We start from the raw sequence: 26,800 nt of genomic DNA, 5'->3' as shown, positions 1-26,800 counted from the left end.
TGAATGAGAATAAAAGAGAGAGAGAGGAGAGAGAAGCAAGAAGTCAGGGTAAGGAAAATGCAAAATGGAAGTAATGCTCATCGTGGGAGAAGCTTGGAAAGAAACTGGAAGTAAAGACAAGGAGCAGGGATACAGAAAACACTGAAAGAAGGAAAGAAAGAAAGAAAGAAAGAAAGAAAGAAAGAAAGAAAGAAAGAAAGAAAGAACAAAATAAATGGAAAGCGACTATTAACTTAAAAGAGAAAAGGCTATGTGAAAAGAAGAAATAAAAAGATATAAAGGAAAGTGAGACAGAAGAAAACAGCACTTCTGTACAAAATTGATTCCTCTTTCTGATTTTTACATTTATTGATATGAAACAGTATGATCTTTATGCATATTATAGGAAAATATGGATGAGAAGAATTGATAGATACTTTTTAACCGATTAATTATTGGTTATGCCATTTATAAATTAGATAATTTAGTAAGCTTCTACTTTATTTTCCTTACATGTCTCTATAGGAGTCACTTTCTGTTGGATTTATATCAAGGTAACTGAAGCACACTTCTTTTAAGAAATAGGATGAAACACAAGGATTATAGAAATATGATAAATGTTTATATATGAATATAAAAGACAGAACACAAGATGAGACAAGCAACTATATAAGATAGTGGGTTTTTTGTTATGTTACAACCTTTTTCGCTCAGTGTTCCATCTTTGGAATTTTAACATGACATTACAGTCATCCCGCTGTTGGTCTAATGCACAGCTGGGAGTGAGTGTTGGCTAAATGGCCAAACCATTAGGCTGCGGCTTGAGACTTTTGTCTCCTAATAAATTAAAAGCTTATAAAAGCTAGAAGTTTATCTAAGACAGTCATGAGTTTATTACACAGCAGCAAACAAACATAAGGAAGCTGGCTGCTTACTAGCTGCTTAGAGTTTTAATTTATCTTTGCACACAGGTAAACAGTTCATGATCCCAAGCATTTAAAGATACAGTTAGGTCCATAAGTATTTGGACAGTGACACAATTTTCATAATTTTGGCTTTATACGCCACCACAGTGGACTTGATCTGAAAAAATAATTACATGATTGAAATGTAGGCTTTCAGCATTAATTCATTTAATTCATTTCTATATTTTAAGAAATATAGTACGAGCCATTTAGGAATGACAGACAGTTTATATATTATCCCCCCATTTTCTGAGGCTTAAAAGTATTTTGACAATCGACTGACAAGCTGTTCCATAGCCAAGTGTGAGCAAGTCCCTCATTATTCCATTAACTATTGAACAGGTAGAAGGTCTGGAGTTGAATTCAAGTGTGTGAAATTTGCATTTGGAAGCTGTTGCTGTAAACTCTCAATATGAGGTCCAGAGAGCTGTCCATGCAAGTAAATACAGGACATCATTAGGCAGAGAAAACAAAAGAAACCCTTTAGAGAGATAGTAGAAACACAAGTGGTCAAATCAACCATACAGTACATTCTTAAAGAGGAGTGATGCTCTGGTGAGCTCAGCAACACCAGAAGGCCTGGACAACTGTGGAAGACTACGGTGCTGGATGATCACAGAATTCTTTCCTTGGTGAAGAACTAATTCATGACATTTAGCCAAACCAAGAACACTCTTTGGGAGGTAGGACTATCATTGCCAAAGTCTACAATCAAGAGAATACTTTATGAAAGTAAGTACAGACAGCTCACCACAAGGCCCAAACCACTAGTAATCCTCAAGCACAGGAAGACAGATTAGACTTTGCCAGAGAAGGAACAGCTTGTGATCTGTAGCGTACAACATCATCTGTGAAACCTGATGGAGGCAGTGTTGCAGCATGGTCATGTGTGGTTGCCAATGGAAATGGATCCTGGTGTTTATTCATGATATTACTGCTGACAGAAGTGGCAGGATGATTTCTGATGTGTACAGGGCTATACTGCCTGCTCAGATTAAGACAAATGCTGCAAAACTGATAGGATGACACTTCACAGTACAGATGGACACTGAATCAAAATATACTGTGACAGCAAACCAAGTGCCTTTCAAGGCAAAGAAGTGGAATATTCTTCAATGATCAAATCAATCAACTGGCCTCAACCCAGTTGGACATGCATTTCACTTGCTGAGGACAAAATTGATTAGCAGGGTGGAAACCCAGCACTTGGAGAAGGTTCCAGATTTCGGGCATGCATTGACTGCAAAGGATGATCATTATTTCATGATTATTTTGGTTTGTCCAAATACTTTTGAGCCTGAGAAAATGGGGAGACCATGTATAAAGATGGCTGTCTTTTCTAAATGGTTCATACAATGTTTTTGTTACACTCCTTAAATTAAAACTGCAAGTCTACACTTCAAACACATCTTAATTGCTTCATTTTAAATCCATTGTGGTGGCTCACCGATCCTCAATTATGAAAATTGTATCACTGTCCATATACTTATGGACCTAACTGTAATGTCCTATGCTGTGTGGTGTTTTGAGTCATTGTTTCAGGTTTAGTGAAGTGCACTCTTTGTCTCTGCCACGTGAGCCTTTGTGTCTCTGGTTTAGTACTGTCTTTCTTATGTTGCTCTTTGCCATATATTCTGCCACTTCATTGGGAAAAGCGTGCTTCTTTCTAGCCCAAATGTGTATGCACTGAAATTTCCTTCTTTACGTTTGACATCTTCTCCCAGATAAGGCTTAGTCACTGGGTCAGAGTCTAAGCTTGAAAGAGGGGATCTTAGAGCTAGTCCAGAATGTCTAGCTTTAGGATTCAACAAGTAGCCTAGTCCATGCCCTAAGAAAGTACTTTCTTGGCTTCAAGAGAATGGGTCAGCTTTGTGCTTCAAAGAGGTAGAAGGCATGCATTATGCACCTAGACTTAAGGGTAAGTATAGCCCCAGGTGAATCAAGGTCCCTTCCAGTTACAGATGCATTCTCTGCTTTATACATTGGACTGAAAAGCGCTCATCTTGATATTACAAAATTAAAGTGAATTATCCTTTTAGGTACCTTTAATTGGAGTCTCTGTAGACATGGCAACATATCCTAGCTTAACATATCTTATTATCTGATAAAACTCAAAAGGAAAGCTGATCAAATATTGTTAGAGCTACAGTAAATGAAATCAGCTTTAAAATAATGCAGGTAGAGATAGTGAAACCATGGCTTTCTGCATCTCTTTGATGCTTACTGTTTTCTCTTGTGTCACTGAAAGCCTAATGAAATGTAGTTATGGCCACTTTGTCCTACAATATCCTAATATTAGATAGGAAAAAACTGAGTAGAAACAAATGTTACATTTTGATGCTTTCATTTTCTAATTCATTTTTAGAACCTGCTTTTCCAAGAGCCTGCATCAGCACTGAAGTGCATGAGCATAGAGGAGGAAACAGCCCACAAGCACAGTTTCAATCTATTGAACAATTTTGATACTTATGTAATTAACAAAGTGATCTAACATAAAACAAAATAATCTTATACTGTCAGTAACTTGTTCTCCCACATTTTGCTTGCAATAAATACACCCAAATGCTTCATGCCTTTTTATTTTGGCTTCATATTTTGTTCGTTCATTCGTTCTTTATTTCGTCTTATACGATTTCTCGTATTAGAAATTTGTTAGTTTTTGCATACCCCTTGGGGTTAGAGCCCAGGGTCAGCCATTGTACAGCACCCCTGGAGCAATTACAGGTTAAGGGTCTTGCTCAAGGGCCCAGCAGAGTAGGATCTCTTTTGGCAGTGACGGGGATTCGAACCGGCAACCTTCTGGATACCAGTGCAGATCCTTAGCCTCAGAGCCACCACTCCGCCCCTATATTTTGCTATATGAGTGAATTTGGAGCTATTCCTTTATGCAAAACCTCTTCAACACTATCATCATAGTGCTTTGCAGGACAAAAATTCTTATTTCAAACTCTGCCAGAACATTTGCAATGGTTTAATTCCGGACTTTGATTTGAACTTCCCAGAATATCAAAAACCCTTCTTAGTCATCTTATTTTGTAGACATTTAAATTTCTCTAGCTATCATATTTTATTATTATTATTTTAGACTTTGTTGCTTGACCTAGTTGAGTTCCAGCTTTCTGTGATGGACAAATTACCAGACGTTCTCCAGACAAACTACCTGGAATCAGTTGGAGTTTGTGTTTCCTTCTATAATAGCTGTTTATTTTTGTGTTCTTTGCAGTGTTTACAGGTCTTAACAGGACCCATGTAGCATAATTGGACTCCCTTTAGACACATCTACCCATTTTGCATTTTTTAGGTGTCTCGAGAATGGTCCTGTTTCTTTTGGGAAAAGCATGAAAAAATTTGCTTTTCTTAGTAGTAATAGTAGTAGCAGTAGAAATAGTAGTGGTGTCATATGTGGTGAGAATTCCTTTTACCTTGGTACTGTAGTTCCACTAATTATACTTTTACACACTGTTTCTCAGACCATTGAGTTATTTCTGCTTACAGTAGGCAGGACATGACCACGTCTGTAGGTGGCTTGATTATCTGGAGTTCTCTGAAACTTGATTTTAGTTCTTCTGGTTGGATTCAGTTTGTCAGAAATATCCATTCCTGGGAAAATATAGTATTGTCCCAAATCATCTTCATGAGAAGATAATGTTCTAGATTGTACAAGAGACTTTTTCAAAGTGAAAGATATTAGATGTATATTTTCACCTGATATGCAAAATTTGATATACAAAAATATAGATCTGAGACAATATCTGTGCAACTTACAAGGCTGTCCCAGTTCATCCTTTATTTTTCTAGTAAGTAGAAAGTATTTCTTTTTATTGGACTAATTAGCTATTAATTAGATGACAATTACTTTTTAACAGTGGGGCAGTTGGATTTAAATAACTTTGATAGATTTTAAAATGTTAATTGTTGACTCATTTACTGTTTGTCAGTTTTACAGCTTGAATAACTTCATCTCATACTAAAAACTGACAGCAGTTGATATCAAAAGTATGTCAAGATGTTACAGCCTACAATGTAGGCTTCAACTTTATACTGGTATTAAAACTAACTATCAGATTTAACTTATTTTAACTTTAAAAAATTGTGTCTTTTATCAATAATCTTTAAAGGGTTTTTATTAAGTAACAATGATTTATTTTTCAAGTGGCATGAATATTTAAACTTTGGATAATCGGTACATAAATACTTGTTTTAGGGGGCGGTGTTTGTTTTGAATAAGAGCACCCAACTCTTACATTTGGATAATACAGCTGAATCTTGTTACAAGTTTTAAATCTTTGTGGCTATTTTGAATTTTTAACAAGATGTACCTCATATCCTTGTTTAGTATGAACATCATTTAAAACCACCCAGTGAAACAACAGGGGAAGGTTTTGAATGCAGATTGCCATGTTTGAGTAAGATTGATATTCACACCAAGTGTTCAGTACATAAACATGCTGGGAGAGAGGTCAGCATGTTAAATGCAGCTTAAGAATAAATTAAAATGACGATGTCGATTTACCAGCAAATTGAACAAAAATGCCATACGTCTCAATTTCTACTTCAATATTACAATCCCATACAGTACATCACCCCACTACATTCACTACTGAACAAATCACAGTACCCTTACTTCTGAAAACAACCCTGAGATACTTTACTCTGCTAAGCAGAGGACTGCTGCTCTCAAAACCCTTCAGAACAGAATCATGACATCAGATTAAAAGGTTCAAATTTACATCTTAAATTTACATCAATCTCTCTAGTTTACATTGAAAATGCAGAAATAAGAGAGACATCATCTGCAAACAACAGATTCAACCCTTGAAAACTACATACTTTTCAAGTCTTATTTAGTCCTTTATACCTTATGTATACTGTATATTGCAAATACGTGGTTAGACAAAATAGACACTTTGTGGAGTCCTACACCTGAATTAGCCAATTTGGCCTAAAAATATAAATCTAACACAACCTTGCCTTTACTTCAGCTCAATTTAATTAAACATTACTCTCACAGGATATTCGTAAGGTTCATGAGGAACCAAAAATCTTATAAAGACTGGATTTACAGTCTCCCATTTCTCCCAAATATCTGCACAATCACAAAGTTTTGGCTCAGGATAGAATCTATATTCCTTCATCTAAGTCATAATTTCAAATATTGATTGGAGTGGCCTTTTTAGCACCTTATCACATACTTTCTTGAGGTGTATTAGGGTTGTCATGCATCAATAATTGGAAAACACTCCCTGGTCTCCTTTTGAACTTCTGTTCTGGTCTGCCAGGTTAGAAATTCTGCCTTTATTATCCATCCAGTATTATACAGGCACATCAAGCAGGGCATACCAATAGTGCAGTCTTCTGTATTTAAGTCTGTGTCTCATCATCTCCTGTGGCCTAGGTACCTTGAAGCTTGTCAACTTCTGTGGTAATATCAGCCACAGAAACTGACCCATTTCTATCAGAAGGTTCAAGTACTGATGATGATTTGCCTGCCAAGATAAGGAGATTCTTCTCAGTTGAAAGCAACATTTTTCTATCTTTCTTTAAAAAAGAGCTGGTAATGTCTTGCCTTCTTCACCATAGCTATTGAATTGTTTGCCAGAAACTTGTTTGATAATATTCAAAAGCCATTCTACATGGCCCAGCAAAGTCCATCCAAGGCTTCTCTTTGGCTACTGTTGCAAATGCCACAGGCCACTGTCTCAGGTTATTAGCACTCAGACAAAACTGTGGACCCTTCTTCCAGAAGTTCATGGAAGGCATCAGTATTGGAGACTAATATTGTGTCTTTTAGTTTTTTACCATGACAAGTACATGCAGGTCTTGTACAGGTTCTTTTCAGGCAACATGTGATACAAAGAACATTCTTCTATAGATGACAGTTGAATGTCACCATATGTCATTCACTGTTTGTTATCAAAACATAATCAGTATTTATTTAGGTCACTATAGTGTATCTGGTCTATGTATATCCTATGTGTCTTAGTAGACATTACACGAAATAGTGGTCAGTTCACAGCTCAGCACTGCTCTGTATCTGTGAGTTCAGAAGTTACATTCTCAGATTTAAAAATCTTTTAAAAACTTGCTGCTGATAATAATCTGTAAAGAATCCGGAGGTGGTGTCCCAGCTGAGCATTGTAATCACCTTCCCCAAAAAAGGCCAGATGTTCTAAATGTACAGTATATTAGGTACACCTACAAAACTACAAAGATTTTCTCTTTGCCATATAAACTTAGTTTGAAAAGATTCTGTAAAGTACAAAGTGACACAAATTATAACTGTATGGTATACAGTGGGGGGCTGGGTGGTCTTTCTGGCCTTGGAACCCCTGCAAATTTTTTTTTTCAAGCTTGACTGTTTTTTTTTTGTTTTTGTTTATTTCTGTCCTCTCGGCCATCTGACCTTACCATTTTTCTTTGTTTCTTATTCTTTAATATTATTGTCTATTTGTGGTGTAGCGGGTCAACAGCTCAAGTCAACTGGGCTGCTTTTTAAATAAATAATTGCCGCACTCGCGGCTCAGAGAAGGGGCGTGGTAGTGTGGCTGGAGCAGGTTCCCAGGTGCATACGTGATCCGGGCGGTCGTCGCTTAAGTGCACAGGTAAGGAGTCGTCCACATTCGTAATTGGTGCCGGGAGCTGTTAATTGCCACATTTGATCCATGTCCCCGTAATAAATAGAAGTGCGAGGCTGCTAGGAGGAGAGAAAAAAAAGTAAAAGTGAATGGGGGTTGCAGGAGAAGAAGGCAGGAAGCGGGGAGAGGAAAGCTGGTGCAAGAGAGTGAGAACGAGCGAGTGTAGGCTCGCACGCAGCTGAGTAGTGAGCCCTAGCAGGGTGTTTGGCCGACACCTAGGGCAGTCGGTAGTGGTTGCTCCTGCTGAGCGTGTAGTTGAGGAGCAGGAGTCATCGGAAGAAGGATGGCTCGCTGTGGAAGACAGCGGGAGTCGGGAGGCTTGGGAGGTGGATGCCCCAACGTGAGCGTCCTGGTTGCTGGGGTACCCAAGTCTCGGTCTGGGGAGAGCAGAACCGAAGCCAGGGATCGGGAAGCCTCCAGAACAGCAGGCAGAGCAGGTCAGGTGCAGCTAGGGTGACTCCCCTGGTGCATTGCCTGGATGGGAGAAGCAGGGGAGTCGCCAGTCACCAGAAGAAGAATACACCGGGCTTTATTTTTAAAAAGGACAGCTTCCAGCCATTGTTTTAACCTCGTTGTTTTTTAAATTGGATTATTTATTTAAAGGTTTTTGAGATGCACTGCACTATTTATTTGAACACTTTGATTTTTGTTGTTTTAATAAAAGCACTTCTGCACTTTTTGCACCATCCCCTTGCTTTGTTGTGCCTCACTGTCTAGCTCATCGGTGACATTATCGATGGTGTTGGGTTCAACGGCTCCCAGATGCAAGATGGAAATAAGGAGCGAACCTGCATCATCACACTATTCCTTTATGTTTTTCATCTAACTATCTTTTTGTAGTCTTGTAAAGCACTTTGAGCTACATTGCTTGTATGAAAATGTGTTATATAAATAAATGTTGATGTTGTGCTTGTTGTTATACATGTGGGAGTATTCCCACATCTGTCTTGTGCTATGTAAAATATCCGTGTTGTAGGAGAGAGACCTCACTGAATCAAGATGCCTGGTCTCAGAGTCAATGCTCTGCATAGTAGTGAATCTTAACTAAACGTAGCCATTACTTTTCAGCCTCATGAAATGCATACATCTTACTTTTGGTTTTATCACTTCATCTTCTGTTATTGCACTTCTGTTTCTACTGTCGTGTAAAACTGACATTATTGAAACTTTTAAAGCAACAAAAGCTTTAAATTTGAAAATAGAACAGCATGAATGCAAAAAATATAAAATATTCAGAAACTGTAAAAGACACCACCAACCATGAGGATATTCTGTTTTTGTTTGATATTTCAGTCCTTTCTAAAGGTTTTGTCTTTTAGACATATAAAATAGAACTGAAAGAGATACATTTAAAGTATAATTAAATTATTTTATTTTTCAGAGTATTGCTTAGCTAAACTACTCATCAATGCTTCAGATTCTGATTTTATGTGGCTCTTGACATATCTGTTATTGAAATGTGTAAAAAGAGGAAGATCGATAACTTAAATCTGTTTTAATGAAAATAAAATAAGGTCTCTTTCAAATAAAAATGTTTTTTTTTTACAGAATCTCAGCTGTACATAATGATACCTTGAAAGTGTTACTCTGCCTTTGTATAATGTAACAGAAAACTTGGGACACTGAAGTCTGCAATTTTTGATATTTAGTGTAATTCACTGTTGAATGTAAAGCCAGTATCACATTATACAGGCTCTGGTCCTTTGGGGTGTGTCAGGTTTACCGACTGATTTCGCAGATCTTGTTGCTGATCCATGCCAGTTTATACAACTGAATATCGCTGGACAGGTCAGATTTAGTGACTGTGTATGCTGACTTTCCAGCACAGTTGTGCTTGCCTCTTTTCCTAACAGCTAAATAATGTTCCGTCTGGCAGAACCTTTGTTGTACAGAGGATTAACAGGTATGGTGAGTTCAGCAACAATCTCTGCCCTTTTTTTCATTATTTCATGGTACATAAGCCATTAGACAGATGACGGTATCTTCTGTTTGTCAGGTCCAAAACACCGGCATTCCTCGTCCTTTTCACTGCATTAAATGTATTGTACTTGTTTGTCAGCTCTCATCCACGCAGAGCCCGCTACTATGACTAAAGAGTGAGCCATGGACTAGTAGAACTGAGTTGCTGGGCATCTTACACAGGAGTGCACCCCCAACTGCTTCTGACTAGCTAAGATTATATAAATGAGGGTTACAACAATCACCTAAAACGTTGTCTAATGTGACATGGCCTTATCATTCACCCATCTAGTAATGTAGAAGCAAACCAGAACAGGAAGCAAGTCCATCACACAGCACACACTCAGGCTCAGTTGAATCAGGTCAATATGATTGATGTTTAATATGCATGATTTGGACTATGGAGGAAAATGGAATACTTGCTAAAAATTCTTCTTAATATTCAAATTACATGTGTGGATTGGACAATCTAAAAATCAAACCTAAATCTCCAGAGTTGTGATTGTGCTGCCTTGAATGTACTATGTACATGTGTATGATGTTTCCTGTCATATGGCATATTTGCTGTTATGTCATAAAGCAAATTTCTGTTTGAAAGAACAAACATACAGAGAGATGTTCAAGGGAAGAATTAAAAGAAAAGGAAGATAAGAATAATATCATGAAAAGAAATGCAAGAATATAAGATACAGGTAGAATGCTGACAAATAAATAAAGAAAGTTACCTGAAATAGAAGGGTTTTGTGGAACAAAATAAAGACTGTACAGAAATGCTGAAGTGAAGGAGGGAGGCTGTTAATAGGTACTGAAAATTAAGAAGCTGCACAGCATTATTGACTTTGAGAAAGCAGACACAGTTCAGTGGCAGCTTCAAGTCATTTCTTTTGAATAAATGTTTGATCGTGCAGTTGATTAAGAATGCTTATATATTACGTTTTAATTTATTTAAATGTCAATATCAAAGGCCAAAAACATCATATTTCATTATATCTAGTTATCCATCTTGTCAACACACTTTTCACCATTTTAAAAAGTGCAGTAGTGTAAGACTTTTTATTGTGCTTTTATCTTGCTTGCATTTCCAAAGGAAATATTTTTTATTTTAACAACACCAGCTGCTATTTACATTTTCTAGCTAGCCATAGCCAAATTCTGAGCTTTGAAAAAAAATATCTTTGTTAGACAGTAGAATTTTGATCCATCAAAATATACATTAGTGTCATCAGGTCTTTATTTTTATAGTCCCATTCCTAATAACATGATAAATGTACATGTAGTAGTTGCAGGCCAGTATAGTGGCTTGCTCAAGGTCACATTAAACAAGCAGTGGATGTATACCTGCCACTTTGCATTTGTCATTGCCTCTTGCTGTCCAGTTCAGGCATTGTCAATGCTGTTTCTGCCATGTGAGCTGCCTTCCTGAGTGTCAGTCACTTTCTCTGGGAGATGCACATGCTCATTTTTTTATCCATTGAAGAAGGAAATGTAAAATACTCACAAATCCTTTTTGTCTATTTGGCTTAATTATAATATATGGAAGACAGCAAATATGAGGAGGCCATTCTGCCTATAAAGTTAATTTAACTGTTAAAAGTGGGTTGACCTGATGTTCTCATTTTCCTTTATCTTAATGAGATTTGGGCTTCTTTAAATATTTAAATTAAATATTCATGCGACATCTAAGTCACAGGAAGTGAGGCAGCTAAAATGCAGATGCTTATGGATATGCATGAAGATGGATATGGATGTTGTCTGCTGATTATGGGTACTGGTTTCAGGGATTGGGCCAGGAACTATCTGCTCGTCAGTTTTATATTGATGTAGTACCTACCTATAAGTCATTAATGCTAAAATGTAGAAGTATGTTAACTGTAGATTATCTATAGTAAGCTGTAGGTACTTTCATCTGAATTATAGATGTTATTTGTTGAGGTAAAGAGGTCTATGGATGTAATTTTTTAGATTGTAAGTACTGACTGTAGAATTAGTAGGTGCTGGACATTGCCCTGTAGGCACTGGCAACTCTGTGCTCTCAGTTTAAAGTATTCATGACAGAATTTGGGTTTACATCTTGAGCACAGGGATTCATGATACCCAACCTAAACTGTCCTGTTAGTCAATGCTGCCCTGATTCTCATGCAAATGCTTTGCTCTCCATTACAATAAGGAGATTAACCTCTAATCATATTTTTTTTTTCCTCAGGGCAAAAATGGGTTACTCTTGACTACTAACTTCAGGCAACACATTTTTGACAGCCTTCTTACTTTTTTCATTCCCCACAGCTGATCACTGGTGGTTCTATCGTCAGTGCAGAGGCAGTATGGGATCATGTCACCATGGCCGACCGGGAGTTGGCGTTTAAAGCTGGCGACGTCATCAAGGTCCTAGATGCATCCAATAAGGACTGGTGGTGGGGACAGATTGACGATGAAGAAGGATGGTTTCCAGCCAGTTTTGTAAGAGTAAGTTAACTTATGTTGACTGTGCATTGTATTGACAGAAAAATCTTGATGTCTGTTGTTCAAAGAGTCACCCAGAGTAAGAACAAACTAATACAAAAAAACAAAACAAATTAAAAAGTTCATCACTGGTTAGCATGTCTACAAAAGAAAATTATAAAATGGGCCATCAGTTTTAGGCTTTCCAAAAATATAACCATAGATATGGAAACTAAGGGTATTTTGTATTTTTTCATTAGAAACTGGTCTGTTTTTCAAGACGCACAAATTTCTTAAAAAAAGTAGATTATATTTCTCAGCTGTCGGTTCACACATACTCACCTAAAAACATGAGAGGGCTAAGGCCAAACATCATTTAAAATGACTTTTAAGGCTAGTTTTACATGTTGGAACAAATGCCTGGTATGGCACAGAAAGGCAGAGTATCAATATTATCTGCAGAACTAGAGTATGTGACCAGTGGATAGACAACAAGGAGCCAGGAAAATAATTGTAAGGCATCAAGCTGAAGAAACAGAAGGTTTAAAGTCAGTTTGGTGCCTTGGGCTCAATAATTAGGCATATTTTAGCCCCAAAAGTCAAACAACAAAAGCAGAGTTTTTCCATTGCCTTTTGGTTTCAGAAGGAGCTGCAACCTTCTCAGGACGGCATATTTTTATTTTATCCGGATTGGAAGGGGTGGAGCCTGCTCTGGGCTGAAGGTGAGGGCTCTGCTTATTCGTTGGGCAGCCTTTTTGTAACTGCAGGTGTTAAAGAAAACAGTGCTAGCGACAGTGCCCCCTCTCATTCCAGGGTGGCACCGCTTACCTCGACAGAGCCAGGAAGGTGATTCCCTGACACACATGCATCACAAATATATGGTCCCAGGATTAATGAAGCACACTTACCAGCACACTGCTCCAAATGGCTTGATTGTGAAGAAAAGGTTTAATAGCTGGATGGCTGTTCAAATTTCAGAGCAGAAACCAGAGTGAATTCAGTTTTACAAAAATAGTTTTATCTTGTTTAAACAGTGTAAAACAAGTTAATTTAAATAACATTGTGATCATTCTACATGTCCATCGTGTCCCTACTTTGGGTAACTGGAACATTCGGAAAAAAATCTGTTATACAAAAGAATGTTGTGCCTGAATGTTGGCTTGAACTGTTTTCCTGTAGTTTGTCATTTGATAATTGTTTACGTGTGAGAAGGTCCTTGGCTTATTCATGCAGCTTGTCTATCCTGCTTAAAAACATTCTCATATATTGTTTGACAGTATGTAAAACATTATTTTCTTGCACAGGTTAAATATTTTTAAGTCTGCAAAGCCATTTGAAGCACATATCACAATGATATTGCTTACCGATTATAGATTATTTTACTCCTTACTAAAACTGTTGCTCTGTATTTTCCAGTTGAGTCACATCCTTTTCTTATAAACTTAGCTTTATTACAAACTTATTTATGTACTCTGCTGTGACATATTGTCTACCCCACTATAGATGCTATTTTGATACTACTGTAGTTCTGGTAACATGACATCAGTACACTTACACACTCACTGTGTGGCCCATACTTCTCACACTCTTCCATGTAAACCCTTTCTTAAATGAACATTGATTAGCATATAAATCACTGGCTACCTGCTTGTCACTGAGTATGAGTAATGTGCTATCGTTTCAGCTACATACGTCTTAACACTTGCCCTCCTTACAAAGCATAATATGTGAGCCAGCTGTATCCAAAGACTCAAAATTGTAACAAATTCATCTATTTTTTTATGTAATGCATTTTATTTGAGTGTTGCCTCAGAACAGTATATGTGTATAGTACAATATTTTTTATAGACATAGACCTAATTCTGCAAAGTGGAGTATGATCTAGGATCAGGGTTACTACTAGCAGAGATTCACAGAATCATTTTGAATAATCATAGACCTATTAATTAAAGTAAATGCTGAGATTTTACTTGGCATAACTAAAGGTAATATTTTATATTCTCCAGATATTGTGTTTAGGGATTTTAATAAGTGATTACAAATAGTTGTTTGTGTCAATGTGCATATTTATTTTTTAAAGAAGGGCAAAAGCTACAGAACACTTTGTCTAAAACAAAAGCTTTGCAGTGTTGATTAAAATTAATGATCACTAAAACAAAATGTTAAGATACATTTATTTTATTATTAATGATTTTTAACATTAATCTTTGTTCTACGTTTTATATTTTCTATATTTTCTGTCAATTTCTAAAACAGTAGTAAAAATTACTGTAGACCAAAAAAGTTTACTAAAACTAAAAATATTAACGTAGTTTGGACCAGACCTCATAGAGAGAGAGAGACACTGTACAGACTGTTCAAGAGTGGGGCCTGGGGCCAGACAGAAAGCATTTGCTTCTACTTTTGCAAAAAAGGTTCTCATCTCAAAAGCTTGATGTCATTTGAATTCATTATGCAAGTGGATTCTTTGGAAAGGTTAACAAAAAAAAAAAGTATTTGGGATGTTACTATGACCCCGACTGTTGGAGTATGCAGCACAAGTAATCTGAGATTTTTTTCATGGATGTTTTCATATTGGTTGGTGCAGACCCATTATATCAGGAATTTTCTTGTGACCATGAAAACATAAGATTGAACATTTTCCCAGCTATCATGACAAAAAACCACAAGGCGAAGAAAAGATATAAAAATTCTATGTACCTCATTTCTTTGGGCTCAGGTCATATGTGATATGTAATATTTAAATTGTGAGTTATATTTCTACTTATATGGATCTGAATTTATATCTGTCTATGGAGCTTGAAATTATTTAAAAATCCCATGGTTAACTAGATAGATAGATAGATAGATAGATAGATAGATAGATAGATAGATAGATAGATAGATAGATAGATAGATAGATAGATAGATAGATAGATAGATAGATAGATAGATAGATAGATAGATACTTTATTAATCCCAATGAGAAATTCACAAAAAAAAACTAAAGCAGTGAATTCTAAGTGTGCTTTCAAAGGAAAAAAAAACAACATTTTAATACTTTTATCTGTTTATAGATAGATAGATAGATAGATAGATAGATAGATAGATAGATAGATAGATAGATAGATAGATAGATAGATAGATAGATAGATAGATAGATAGATAGATACTTTATTAAGAATTGGATTAGAAAGAGTGTGATGATGTGACTAATCATCTGTCAGTTGCAGTCATTTTAACTTGTAGTGAGGCAATGAGGCAGTTGAAATGATGGCAAAATTAATTGCCTTTTAATATACCACCATATATAGCCTCAAAAAATGAACAGAGGCTTTAAAGTAACCCTGATTGTATTGAACATGGCTACAGTTGTGCATCCAACCATCAATCCATTTTATAACTAAAGTATACAGTTCAGGATCTTTGGGAGCAGTTTCTATCCCTGCCTAGGCATAAGGTAGGCAATGTTGTAATGGGCTCCACCATTTAACATTCCTGTCCACAGAAATGATGTGCTTCATATGTTCATTTCAAAGTTGAATTGATTTAGATAATGTTTTAAAAACATTCCTCAAACATTGTTTGTGTCATTGGTAATGCATTTCAGATCAAAGTAATGTTTGTTAATATAACAAATATAAGTAAAATATGTCAAAAGTGGTGAAAGCAATAATGTCACATATTTGGATGGCATGGGAGTGAATTGAACAGTTTCTAGTCACAAGTAATGTTGCACTCCAAAGGAGTTGCATTGTGTCTTTGTGGACCTAGAAAAAACATATGACAGGGTGCCTAGAGAGGAGTTGTGGTATTGCATGAGGAAGTTGGGAGTGGCAGAGAAGTATGTATGAGTGGTACAGGATTGTGTACAGGGAAGTGAGACAGTGATGAGGTCTGTGGTAGGAGTGACGGATGCATTTAATCTGGAGGTGAGATTACATCAGGGATCATCTCTGAGCCCTTTCTTGTTTGCAGTGGTGATAGACAAATTGACAGATGAGATTAGACAGGAGTCCCCATGGACTATGATGTTTGTGGATGACATTGTGATCTGTAGCAAGTGTAGGGAGCAGGTCAAGGAGACCCTGGAGAGATGGAGATATACTATAGAAAGGATAGGAATGAAGGTGAGTAAGCCCAAGACAGAATACATGTGTGTTAATGAGAAGGAGGTCAGAAGAATGGGGAGGGAGTACAGTTGGCGAAGGTGAATGAATTTAAATATTTGAGATCAACATTACAGAGTAACAGGAAGTGTGGAAGAGAGGTGAAGAAGAGAGTGCAGGCAGGGTGGAGTGGGTGGAGAAGAGTGTCAGAAGTGATTTGTGACAAACGTGTACCAGCAAGAGTGAAAGGGAAGGTCTACAAGGCAGTAGTGAGACTAGCCATGTTGTATGGGTTGGAGAGGAGGTGCAGGGCAGGAGGTGGCAGAGTTAAAGATGTTAAAATTTGCATTGGGTGTGACGAGGATGGACAGAATTAAGAATGAGTACTTTAGAGGGTCAGCTCAAGTTGGAGGGTTTGAAGACAAAGCCAGAGAGGCAAGATTGCATTGGTTTGGACATGTGCAGAGGGGAGATGCTGGGTATGTTGCTAGAAGGATGCTAAGGATAGAGCTGCCAGGCAAGAGGAAAAGAGGAAGGCCTAAGAGGAGGTTTATGGATATGCGGAGAGATGACATACAGGTGATGAATGTGACAGAGCAAGATGCAGAGGACAGGAAGATACGAAAAAGATGATCTGCTGTGGCAACCCCTAACAGGAGCAGCCAAAAGAAGAAGAAGAAGCAATTAATGGCAAATTCTGGATTGTTACACAGGCATACTGTATGTAATAGCAAAGTCTGATCAGTTATGTGAAGCAGCTTGAAAAACAACAGAACATAGTCTTTTTTATAGTAATTCTGAGGTAATAATTTTAAATTGACAAGTGTAATACTAGTAATAATAATGCATTTTTTTCAGAAAGGTATCCTTAAAAGTTGGGACTGGGGTTGCACGGTATACTGATGCTGAAAATGTACCAAAGAAACATTTTTGAAATGGTATGGTACGAGCATTTCATTAATTTCAGAAGCAGAAGTAAATGGTAGTTTTCAAGTAACTTGTGCTCAGTTATTTATTAGTGTGAGTGGAACTCCATTGCAGACCCGCTCAATTCACTTTGAATATTGAAATAAATATATGTATTATGTCTAGGGTACAACACCTAGGGGGATCCCAGGGGAAGTTTCTATGTATTCAGATATATATATATATATTTGTATAAATGCAGCGGAGAATGCAAGGAGAGGTCCACCCAACCCTCAAACCCTGGACTTCCTGTTAATGATGTGCAGAGTTCAGTGTAGCAGGGAGTCTCAAGATTGTGCTGCAAAGCAGAGAAGCGGGTATATTTGTGAGCTGGTGGAGTGAAGCAGCATGTGACAAGAATTACTTGTTATTTGCTTTGGAACCATTTTGGTACTGCTACTGAGGTATTAAAGCTGGTTTTGACACTGAAGTTAAAATTTTAGTACGAGTGCCTATCCAACAGTACTTACGACAAATCTGTAAAGCAAAGGAAAGATCTGGGAAATTAAACAATCAATAGATTGTGACATTAGAACTATGCGTTAATTTGACTTGTTTATTAAATATTACTTTTCTGTAAGTGTTATTAACCAGTTAATGTCTCCTTCATACACTAATTTGTATCTAATGAAGAGTTCATGTGAATTAAATTATCCTGAATTATTCTGATAATCACTAACACATGAAGCAATTACATTTAGTGCTGGTTTTAAACAGCATTTATTTTTCATTTAAAAGACAGAAACTGTAACTGACTGGCAAGCTGTTCCATAGCAAGTCCCTCATTATTTCATTAACTATTAAGCAGGTAGAAGGTCTGGAGTTGATTCCAAGTGTGGAATTTGCATTTGAAAGCGGTCTCTGTTAACTCTCAATATGAGGTCCAAAGACCTCTCTGTGCAAGTAAAAACAATCCATCATTAGGCAGAGAAAACAAAACAAACCCTTTAGAGAGATAGCCGCAACACCAGGAGTGGTGTCAAATGAACCAATGTGCTCCATCTTAAAGAGAAGGAATGCACTGGTGAGCTCAGAAGGCCTGGAAAACCATGGAAGACAACTGTCCTGGATGATCGCAGAATTCTTTCCTTGGTGAAGAAAAATCAATTCATGACATTTAGCCAAACCAGGAACACTCTCTGGGAGGGAGGCCTATCATTGCCACAAGTCTAAAATCAAGAGAAGACTTCATGAAAGTAAATACCTTGGTACCCCTCAAGCACAGGACAGATTAGACTCTGCCAGAAAATATTAAAAAAAAAACAGCCCAGTTTTGGAACAGTTTTTTTTGGGCAAATGAAATTGGGATCAATATGTACCAGAATGATGGATAGAGAAGAGTATGGAGAAGGGAAGGAATGGCTCATGATCTGTAGCATACCACATCATCTGTGAAACATGGTGGAGGCACAGCAAATGGAAGTGGGTCCCTGGTGTTTATTGATGATACGATTGCTTATAAAAGTTGCAGGATGAATTCTGAAGTGTACTTAGTGGCCATACTGTCTACTTAGATTCAGATATATGCTGCAAAACTGATAGGACAACATTGGTACAGATGGATAATGAAGCAAAACATACTGTGACAGCAAACCAAGTGCTTTACAGTAGTGATGGACAATACTGCTCATTTTCTTTTCAATCCGATACCAGGTGATACTGAGGCCAGTATTGCCGATACCAATCCCAATACTGATGCAGCCAGAGTGTTGTCTTGCAAGAATGGTTAATCTTACAGAATTTGTGGACAAAAAGAGTCACATTTTAAAGACTTTACATTAGTAGACTATTATAATAGTGCCCAAAATTGGCCTTCTTTGCTTGTTTAATAACAGAAATTATTAAACATGCTCAAATCTCGCAAATCTGCGGAACAACAAGTGTTAGCATTGCATTTTTTGGCTGAAAAATGCCATTTTTATTTATTACTCTAAAATGTGCAAAACACTAAAAGTATGCAGTCAGAAGTGTATAAAGTATAATAATGATGCAAATACTGAGCTTTTGGATTCGTCAGACTCACTTTTGGTTTCACTGACCATTTCAATTTCAATGACTGAAGACAGATTCACTTCATTATCACTGCTGACGAGAGGCTCCTCGACATCACTCATATCACTGTCAAGAGCGTGCAACACTTGGACTGCTGAAAAACGTTTTTTATGAGACAGTTAATAGTAGGCACACCTACAGGTAAAAGGAGAAGACGCGGCTATACCGTTGCCTGGGTAACGCTTTGGACTACTGCCTTTAGCACTGTTTTTACAACCCGAATGACACTTGGGTCTAATGCTAGGGAAGAGGATTTAAAGATAATATTGAGTAATATTTTTTTTTTTACAAAATGGATATAATAAATATAATTAAGATTTGAAAATGTGTTTTGAGTAAGTCCATTCATCAAGCTATAAATGTAATATATTCCTCTCTAAAAACAGACATTGATTATTTTCTATTCAGGCAATTGCAACAACCTTACATCAGATTACAATACTAACATTGCCTGGGTATTGCCTGCCTTTATGGAAGGCTTTTTTTTGTAACTCCTTGTGTTTGGCAATGTGACTGATGTTTATAAGTTTTACTAAGTTTGTGGTGTTGTTGCAGTAAAGTGTGGTCTTCTGACAAGTATCACATTTGCTTTATTATTGTTCACTCAGTGGAGTAAAACATACCTCACATACACATTTCCACTACACTGCCAGTGTGAATGTAAGGTGATGAAAAACACGGAAGGAAAAGCAGCTCCTGTTTTCCACAATATGACACGTTCTCACCATCAAATGCTTTTTAAAAGTAATTTCTAATAATCTTGCATATTATTGAAAATGTGTAGTATCGATACTTTTAATATGAATATCAATGTTTATATTAAAAGGTCAGGATCGGAAGCATTAATACTTTAGTATTGATCATTCATCCCTAATTTACAAGGCGAAGAAGTGGAATATTTTTCAATGACCAAGACAACTGATGGACCTCAACCCAATTGGACATGCTCTTCACTTGCTGAACACAAAACTGAAGGCAGAAACTCCAACAAACAAGCAGTACCTGAAGACAGCTGCAGTAAAGGCCTGGCAAAACATCAGTAGGGTGGAAATCTAGCACTTGGAGAAGGCAGTGGGTTCCAACTTCAGGCAGTCATTGACTGCAAAGGATTACCTGTTTCATGATTATGTTAGTCCAAATCCTTTTTAGCCCCTGAAAATGCGGGGATCATGTATAAAAATGGCTGTCTTTTCAAAATGGCTCATGCAAGTTAAATGATCTTAAATTAAAACTGCAAGTCTACACTTCAATCACATCTCAATTGCTTCATTTCAAATCCATTGTGGTGGAGCACTGAGCCAAAATTATGAAAATGTTATCACTGCCCAAACACTTACGGACCTAACTGTATAAATATCAATATTTTTCATGACCTTGATACATTGAGATGATTTGATTCAGGGACATATCAGTCACGGTGGTGCAGTGGTAGCGCTGCTGCCTCGTAGTTAGGAGACCTGGGTTCGCTTCCCGGGTCCTCCCTGCGTGGAGTTTACATGTTCTTCCCGTGTCTGTGTCGGTTTCCTCCCACAGTCCAAAGACATGCCGGTTAGGTGCATTGGCGATCCTAAATTGTTCCTAGTGTGTGCTTGGTGTGTGGGTGTGTGTGTGTGTGGGCTGGCACCTTGCCTGGGGATTTGTTCCTGTCTTGCCAGCTGGGATTCGCTCCTGTGACCCTGTGTTAGGATATAACGGGTTGGAAAATAACTGACATATCAGTTATAATCATAAGGAACCAAACATGAGGAGAGTAATGATCACTAGATCTTAATGAGCCAACAATTTCACAATTTTAAATCATTTTACTGATATATCAGTACCAAAAAAAGGGCAAGGTGTATTGTAAATCAGGAGCTGTAAGGAGCAGGGCCTTATAAAAAAGCACACTAGATTTATTTTTTGTTTTCTCAAAGAAAATAGCCAAACTCAGATTAAATAAAAAACAACAAAAATGTATTTCTTGTATAGCCCGAAATCATACAAGGGAAATAATGGATAAAAGAGAGAGACCTCTTTCTAGGTAGTTTGGGCTTGCAAAGGATGTCAGAAATTTGGGTAAATACAATGCACAAAACAGAACACAAGTAATCCTCTTCACAGAGCTATTGTTGCAACCTCAGGAATACAATGCAACAGTACTGTACAATAGTACAATAGTAATAGTACAAACTACAAAGCAAAATGCAAGAATTGGTTAAAAAAAATTAGGCTTTTGTACATATAAAACATTGTCAGCATGATGTTTACTCACAAATAAACACTTGCACATGCAAAGCATATTCAGTGGTGAACTTTGTAGTAGAATACATCAATGGCATCATTGGTGGTCAATTATTGTGCCACTAAAAATAAACAACTGATTTAATTATCAAGATTGTGTTGAGTACATAAAGCTAATAAAAAATATTCCAAAAACAATTCAGAACACGTCTCAAATGTTGCATGATCTTTACTCCTGGAACTTATTATCTGTACTGAGAGAATCCATGTTTTAAAAATCCTTTAACAGAAAGGCACACAAATAATGGGAAACTTAAGATAAGGAAACAGTGTGAATTAGTGGCTGAAATGGGATGTAACTATATACAGTATCTGTAATAAATCCTTGGTTCTGTAAAATTTTGTTCTTTGGGCCACATTTCCTGTCATTGAAGAGTCCATGTCTTGATTTATGGACAGTCAGAAAGTCTATCTCGTTTTGGATTAGAACTCATCTCTTTTTCTTCTGTTTATTCATATCATTTACTTTGACCTTCAAAGAATCAAGGAGATGAGATGACATAACTCAGGTATGCTCTACAGTGGCGGAGAGCTAATCTTGAATTGTGTACAGACATGCTCATGAGGAGGGTCCTTGCTTAGTTGCTTCTGCTGAAGGACTTTATAGAGAGAGTCCTGGCTCCCTTTTTTCTGCAAGGGTGTTGCTTCTTTGTAGATAAAGCCACAGTGAATACATGGTAACCAGTGCTCTGTTTCACTGCATTTTGGAATTCAGCATATCAATACAAATCTCATTTTTATGCATCTTCACAGCTATGGGTAAACCAAGAGGATGGTGTGGAGGCTGTGGAAGGGGCCAGCGAAGTCCAGAATGGTCATCTGGACCCCACCAACGACTGCCTGTGCCTTGGCAGACCCCTCCAAAACAGAGACCAGATGAGAGCCAATGTGATCAATGAAATTATGAGCACAGAGAGGCACTACATCAAACACTTGAAGGACATCTGCGAGGTAAGTCAGTGAAGAGAGCAAAATAAAAAACGAATTCATAAAGAGTAGAATTTTCCATCATTTACTTTTTGACATTCCTCTTTTTTTAAGCTGTGTTCCATGAATCATGTCAGATATTGCTTTATGCTCAATATATCCTGTCCTACAGTATTTTTTTTTCAGTTATCCATCTCTCCCATTCACTTTTATAATCTTTGGCACAAAATGTTCTGCTCTTACTTCATTTGTCCACACTCTGTTGAAGACTCAACTGTCTCTTTTTGGTCTGTGTCCCCATTACTGGTCTTTCTACCTCATTCTTTTCATATACTCATTTTCCCTTTTTCCCTTATACACCATTTCTTCCCTGTTTCTTAGTCTTCCCTCTTCTTAGTATTGAACCCCCAGTGCACCAGCCTATCTTCTTTCATATCCTGGCATCTGCCTTCTTTGGTGTCCTTTTGTTTGCTTTCCACCTAGTTTGGACTCCTTTTTCAACATACTGTACATTTGTTCGGCCTAATAATGATTCAGCCCTTTAAGTATCTACTGGCTTTTTGTCTTTAAGGGTTACCTGAAGCAGTGCCGTAAACGCCGGGACATGTTCAATGATGATCAGCTTAAAGTAATCTTTGGAAATATTGAGGACATTTATAGATTTCAGATGGGCTTTGTCAGGGATTTGGAGAAGCAGTATAACACAGAGGAGCCTCACCTCAGTGAAATTGGGCCCTGCTTCTTAGAACACGTAAGTACATGACTTTCTAAAGGCACTTTTTGAGGGGATTCTTGAATTGGCTAGAAGTATTTCTCCGGGACCTTTCCTGTATGACAGAGTCACCGTTTGTGGCTGTTAAGCTGCTTTTCTACATTTTTGTATCTTATGAAGAGTCTGATGTACAATAGATGTGTGTGGACTGAGAGCAGCTGAGTGTTTTTGGTTTTTTTACCAGAAGTTGTTCACAGCAATGTGACTAGTGGACTATCGGCTTGTTTTATGTGGTTTTGAGGACTCTTGTAAAGGGCTTGGAACATTTATCACATATTTCAGTAAGCAATGAAGATTCTGCTTGTAGACTGAACGCTGTTATCTAAGGCCCTTTTGACTAGTAAGTTACCCAGGAACAGATGGCTCTGATGCTGTGGATGACACTGTACAGTTTAAGGAACTGATCACCTGATTATTTCCTCTGTTTTGTAGCAAGATGGGTTCTGGATTTACTCAGAATATTGTAACAATCACCTGGACGCCTGCATGGAGCTCTCTAAGCTCATGAAGGATGGCAGGTACCAGCACTTTTTTGAAGCCTGTCGGCTGTTGCAGCAGATGATTGACATTGCCATAGACGGCTTCCTGCTCACACCAGTTCAGAAGATCTGCAAATACCCTCTGCAGCTGGCAGAGCTCTTAAAGTACACTGCTCAGGACCACAGGTACCTTCATAAAATAAATATAATGTACCAAATAGTTGCACTCAGAGCTTCGTGTGATTTACTAATAGCCCATTTGAATTTTAATACGCTGGTGTTCCTCAGAAATTCAGAGTCTCGTAATCTGTCTGGTTATAGAGCTTTCATGATGGAGAAAAGTAATTTCCAACCATATTACATAATGTCTGAATGCCCCTCGTAACACTTGAACCCATTATCTTTCCTGATTTATTAACTTTTAAGTGCCTTCACTTGTAATAAAGTTTCAATTCTCTTGACTGCATAGTTTACCACAGGACTCCTACTAACTACAAATCCTAATGTCCAAACTGAAGTCATAGCTTTTTCATATTTTCTGAGTGGAGACATTTTCATAGGCTTCTGTGTATCTCGTAACTGTAACACTTTCTGTCCCTATGTCCCTCGTAACTGTTGAGCCTAACTACTCAACCGTAATGTCCCATCTTTTTCCCTCTTGCATTTGTTTTTCCAGATTGGAGAAAAAGCTCCTTACTTTGTCATGTGAAAGCTTTTCATTTCCTCTTGGTTTATATGAAATCAGCTTTGGTCTGTCCACCATGAACCCTAGTCAGTTAGACAGTAGAAACCTTTTTGCTGTGTTTTCCTTTGTACTGATTCCCTTCTAGGACATGTGATACATAGTGCCGCCAAGCATGCTCTCTTATCTCCATCTTTTACACCTGCCACACTGATGCATCGCTCTGCTGATTTCATTAGTGCCATGTCAAAAGATTTCAACAGCATTTACATCCAAAGAAACAGTAAGTGTTCCAAAAGAAGTGACACTCCCAAAGCAAGTGTCACAGTGCATTCCCATCTGTCACATCCCATTAAGTCTGTGCTGGCAGCTTTCTAATATGTGGGCCTGAGCCCCGTCCACAGTCTTAGAAGGCCATGCCTAGTTTACCTGCTGAACCAAGCTTACAATACTGCATGGCAGATACGGATTTACTGAAAGATAGCACTGAAATATCTTCATGGTGATGATTTACAAAATGGATTGTCATTTGTTTTAATTTGCCCTTCTTTGTATTAGTGATTACAGGTATGTTGCTGCTGCCCTAGCAGTCATGAGAAATGTCACACAACAGATCAATGAGAGGAAGAGGAGGCTGGAAAATATTGACAAGATTGCACAGTGGCAGGCATCAGTTCTTGACTGGGAGGTAGGTGCTTCAACTGTGCCTTTGGCGTGCACTCAGATGTGTTTGTGTGTGGATGGAAATTAATATTTTAAATGTGGGAATATGCCTCTTAGTTTGCACAGATGTATTTCTGCTCTAAGAGAATGTTTTCATGCATTTATCCTACAGTAGGACAATGTGTTTATTGACTGTATATTTAGAAACTGCTACACAGTGTAAGTTGTAAGGCAAATATGTATTAATTTTATGGGTGAGTGCTATCATCTAGGTCAGGGGTAGGCAACGTCGGTCCTGGAGTGCCACAGTATGTGCAGGTTTTTGTTCCAACCCAGTTCCTTAACGAGAACTCAATTATTGCTGATGAAGCACATATTGCTTAAGTGACATTTTAATGCTTCATTTTAGTGGTCTCGCTTGTTAAGGTTCTCCAACCTTAATTGCTTATTTCAATCTTAAACTGCTGCATTCAGTGTTTTAATTGCTCCTTATTAGCAATAAGATGTAAAAGACAAAGCAGCCAGCAGTTCTCCAGCTAGCTTTTTTCCAATTACATCTGTGTGTGTTCATCATGCACGGTTTGATTTAATAAAACACTTAATAGAAAAATGTGACAGACTTAAAATGATCTGTTTTAGGCTTCATATCATTTGGATGATATCCTTGGAAAGGAAAAAAATCTACGATATAAGAGCCTTACATTGCACAGACTAACAAGCCATAAAATTAAATAAGGTCTGAGATTGGCAATGATTGGTTTCTAATTAAGCAATTGGGTTGAATGAAAACCTGTAGCCACTGCGGCTCACCAGGACCGACATTGCCTACCCCTGTTTTTCATCTTATTGCTAATAAGGAGCAATTAAAACACTGAATGCAGCAGTTTAAGATTGAAATAAGCAATTATGGTTGGAGAACCTTAACAAGCGAGACCACTAAAATGAAGCATTAAAATGTCACTTAAGCAATATGTGCTTCATCAGCAATAATTGAGTTCTCGTTAAGGAACTGGGTTGGAACAAAAACCTGCACATACTGTGGCACTCCAGGACCGACGTTGCCTACCCCTGATCTAGGTTATCTGCCCAGAGAGCTCAAGAGTTGAGTCTTAGAGTTCAGTATAATAGAAGGTCCGTGGTTATAGAGAGGGAAAGATCCTGAATAGGAAATAAAGTGATAGCACCTTTAGGTATAGCCAGTAACTTAAACTATGGAAGTACAGGAGTGATCATCACCTTCTTTTAAAATTGTACTAGATCCCTGGCCTTACCACTTAGTCAGTAGAATCCATGTCAGGGTGCTGACACAAAAAAACAGATATTGAGAGGTTCCTTACAGCAAGTCTTTCTAGTGCCTTCCTCAGGGCAGATGCCGTCAGAGCCCCACTATTCTTCTAAAAGGAAACCTGCGGCCATTTATCTCCTGTTATCTGCGTGGATTGAATTAAATCCTTAAATGGCTCTTTAGCCTAGCGTGGGATGGCATTAATTGACTTGAACACAGGGCCTTCAGAATACAGAACAGCTGTTTCAGCCAATGAAACTTAAAGAGAACTCCTTTGGCTCCGAGTGAGCAAGAAGGCTACTGACATCTGCTGCAACTGCGAGGGTATCCTGTGCCCCCCTCAGTTTCATGTCTTCACATGTAAAAGGCTCTATTGCAATTGAAAGGGCACAATTTCTGGTCCTCATACTGTCTTCTTAAGAGAGGACAATAAGCTGAGAGAGGAGTGTCACACTAGGTGAATTCCTGAGCAGAAACCGTGAGTTAACATTGGCAGTGTCTGGAAAGTGTGTACTCTTTGGAGCAGGTGGAACTTCTGAGTAAATGTATGTTATCTGGATTATTAGAGGACAATTTAGTAGGTTAAGACAAGGAAAGAGAAATATGTATAAAGTAAACTAAATGCCTGT

The 26,800-nt window shown here is 37.7% G+C and overlaps 1 protein-coding gene across 7 annotated transcripts in view; it reads left to right on the top strand.

The window, feature by feature from the left end:
• Positions 1-26,800, top strand: part of arhgef9a (Cdc42 guanine nucleotide exchange factor (GEF) 9a) — a 135,789-nt gene that overhangs the window by 85,438 nt on the left and 23,551 nt on the right. For all 7 annotated transcript variants that reach the window (XM_028815466.2, XM_028815462.2, XM_028815461.2 and 4 more), the window contains 5 exons: positions 11,822-12,001; positions 22,117-22,314; positions 22,862-23,041; positions 23,495-23,727; positions 24,782-24,911. In XM_028815466.2, the coding sequence (XP_028671299.2) occupies positions 11,822-12,001; positions 22,117-22,314; positions 22,862-23,041; positions 23,495-23,727; positions 24,782-24,911 (921 nt within the window). The remainder of the gene's footprint in view (positions 1-11,821; positions 12,002-22,116; positions 22,315-22,861; positions 23,042-23,494; positions 23,728-24,781; positions 24,912-26,800) is intronic.

The sequence above is a fragment of the Erpetoichthys calabaricus genome, chromosome 12 (assembly GCF_900747795.2).
Source record: "Erpetoichthys calabaricus chromosome 12, fErpCal1.3, whole genome shotgun sequence".
NCBI lineage: Eukaryota > Metazoa > Chordata > Cladistia > Polypteriformes > Polypteridae > Erpetoichthys > Erpetoichthys calabaricus.
The sequence above is the reverse complement of the archived record's forward strand: the minus strand, read 5'-3'. Positions and strand labels throughout refer to the sequence as shown.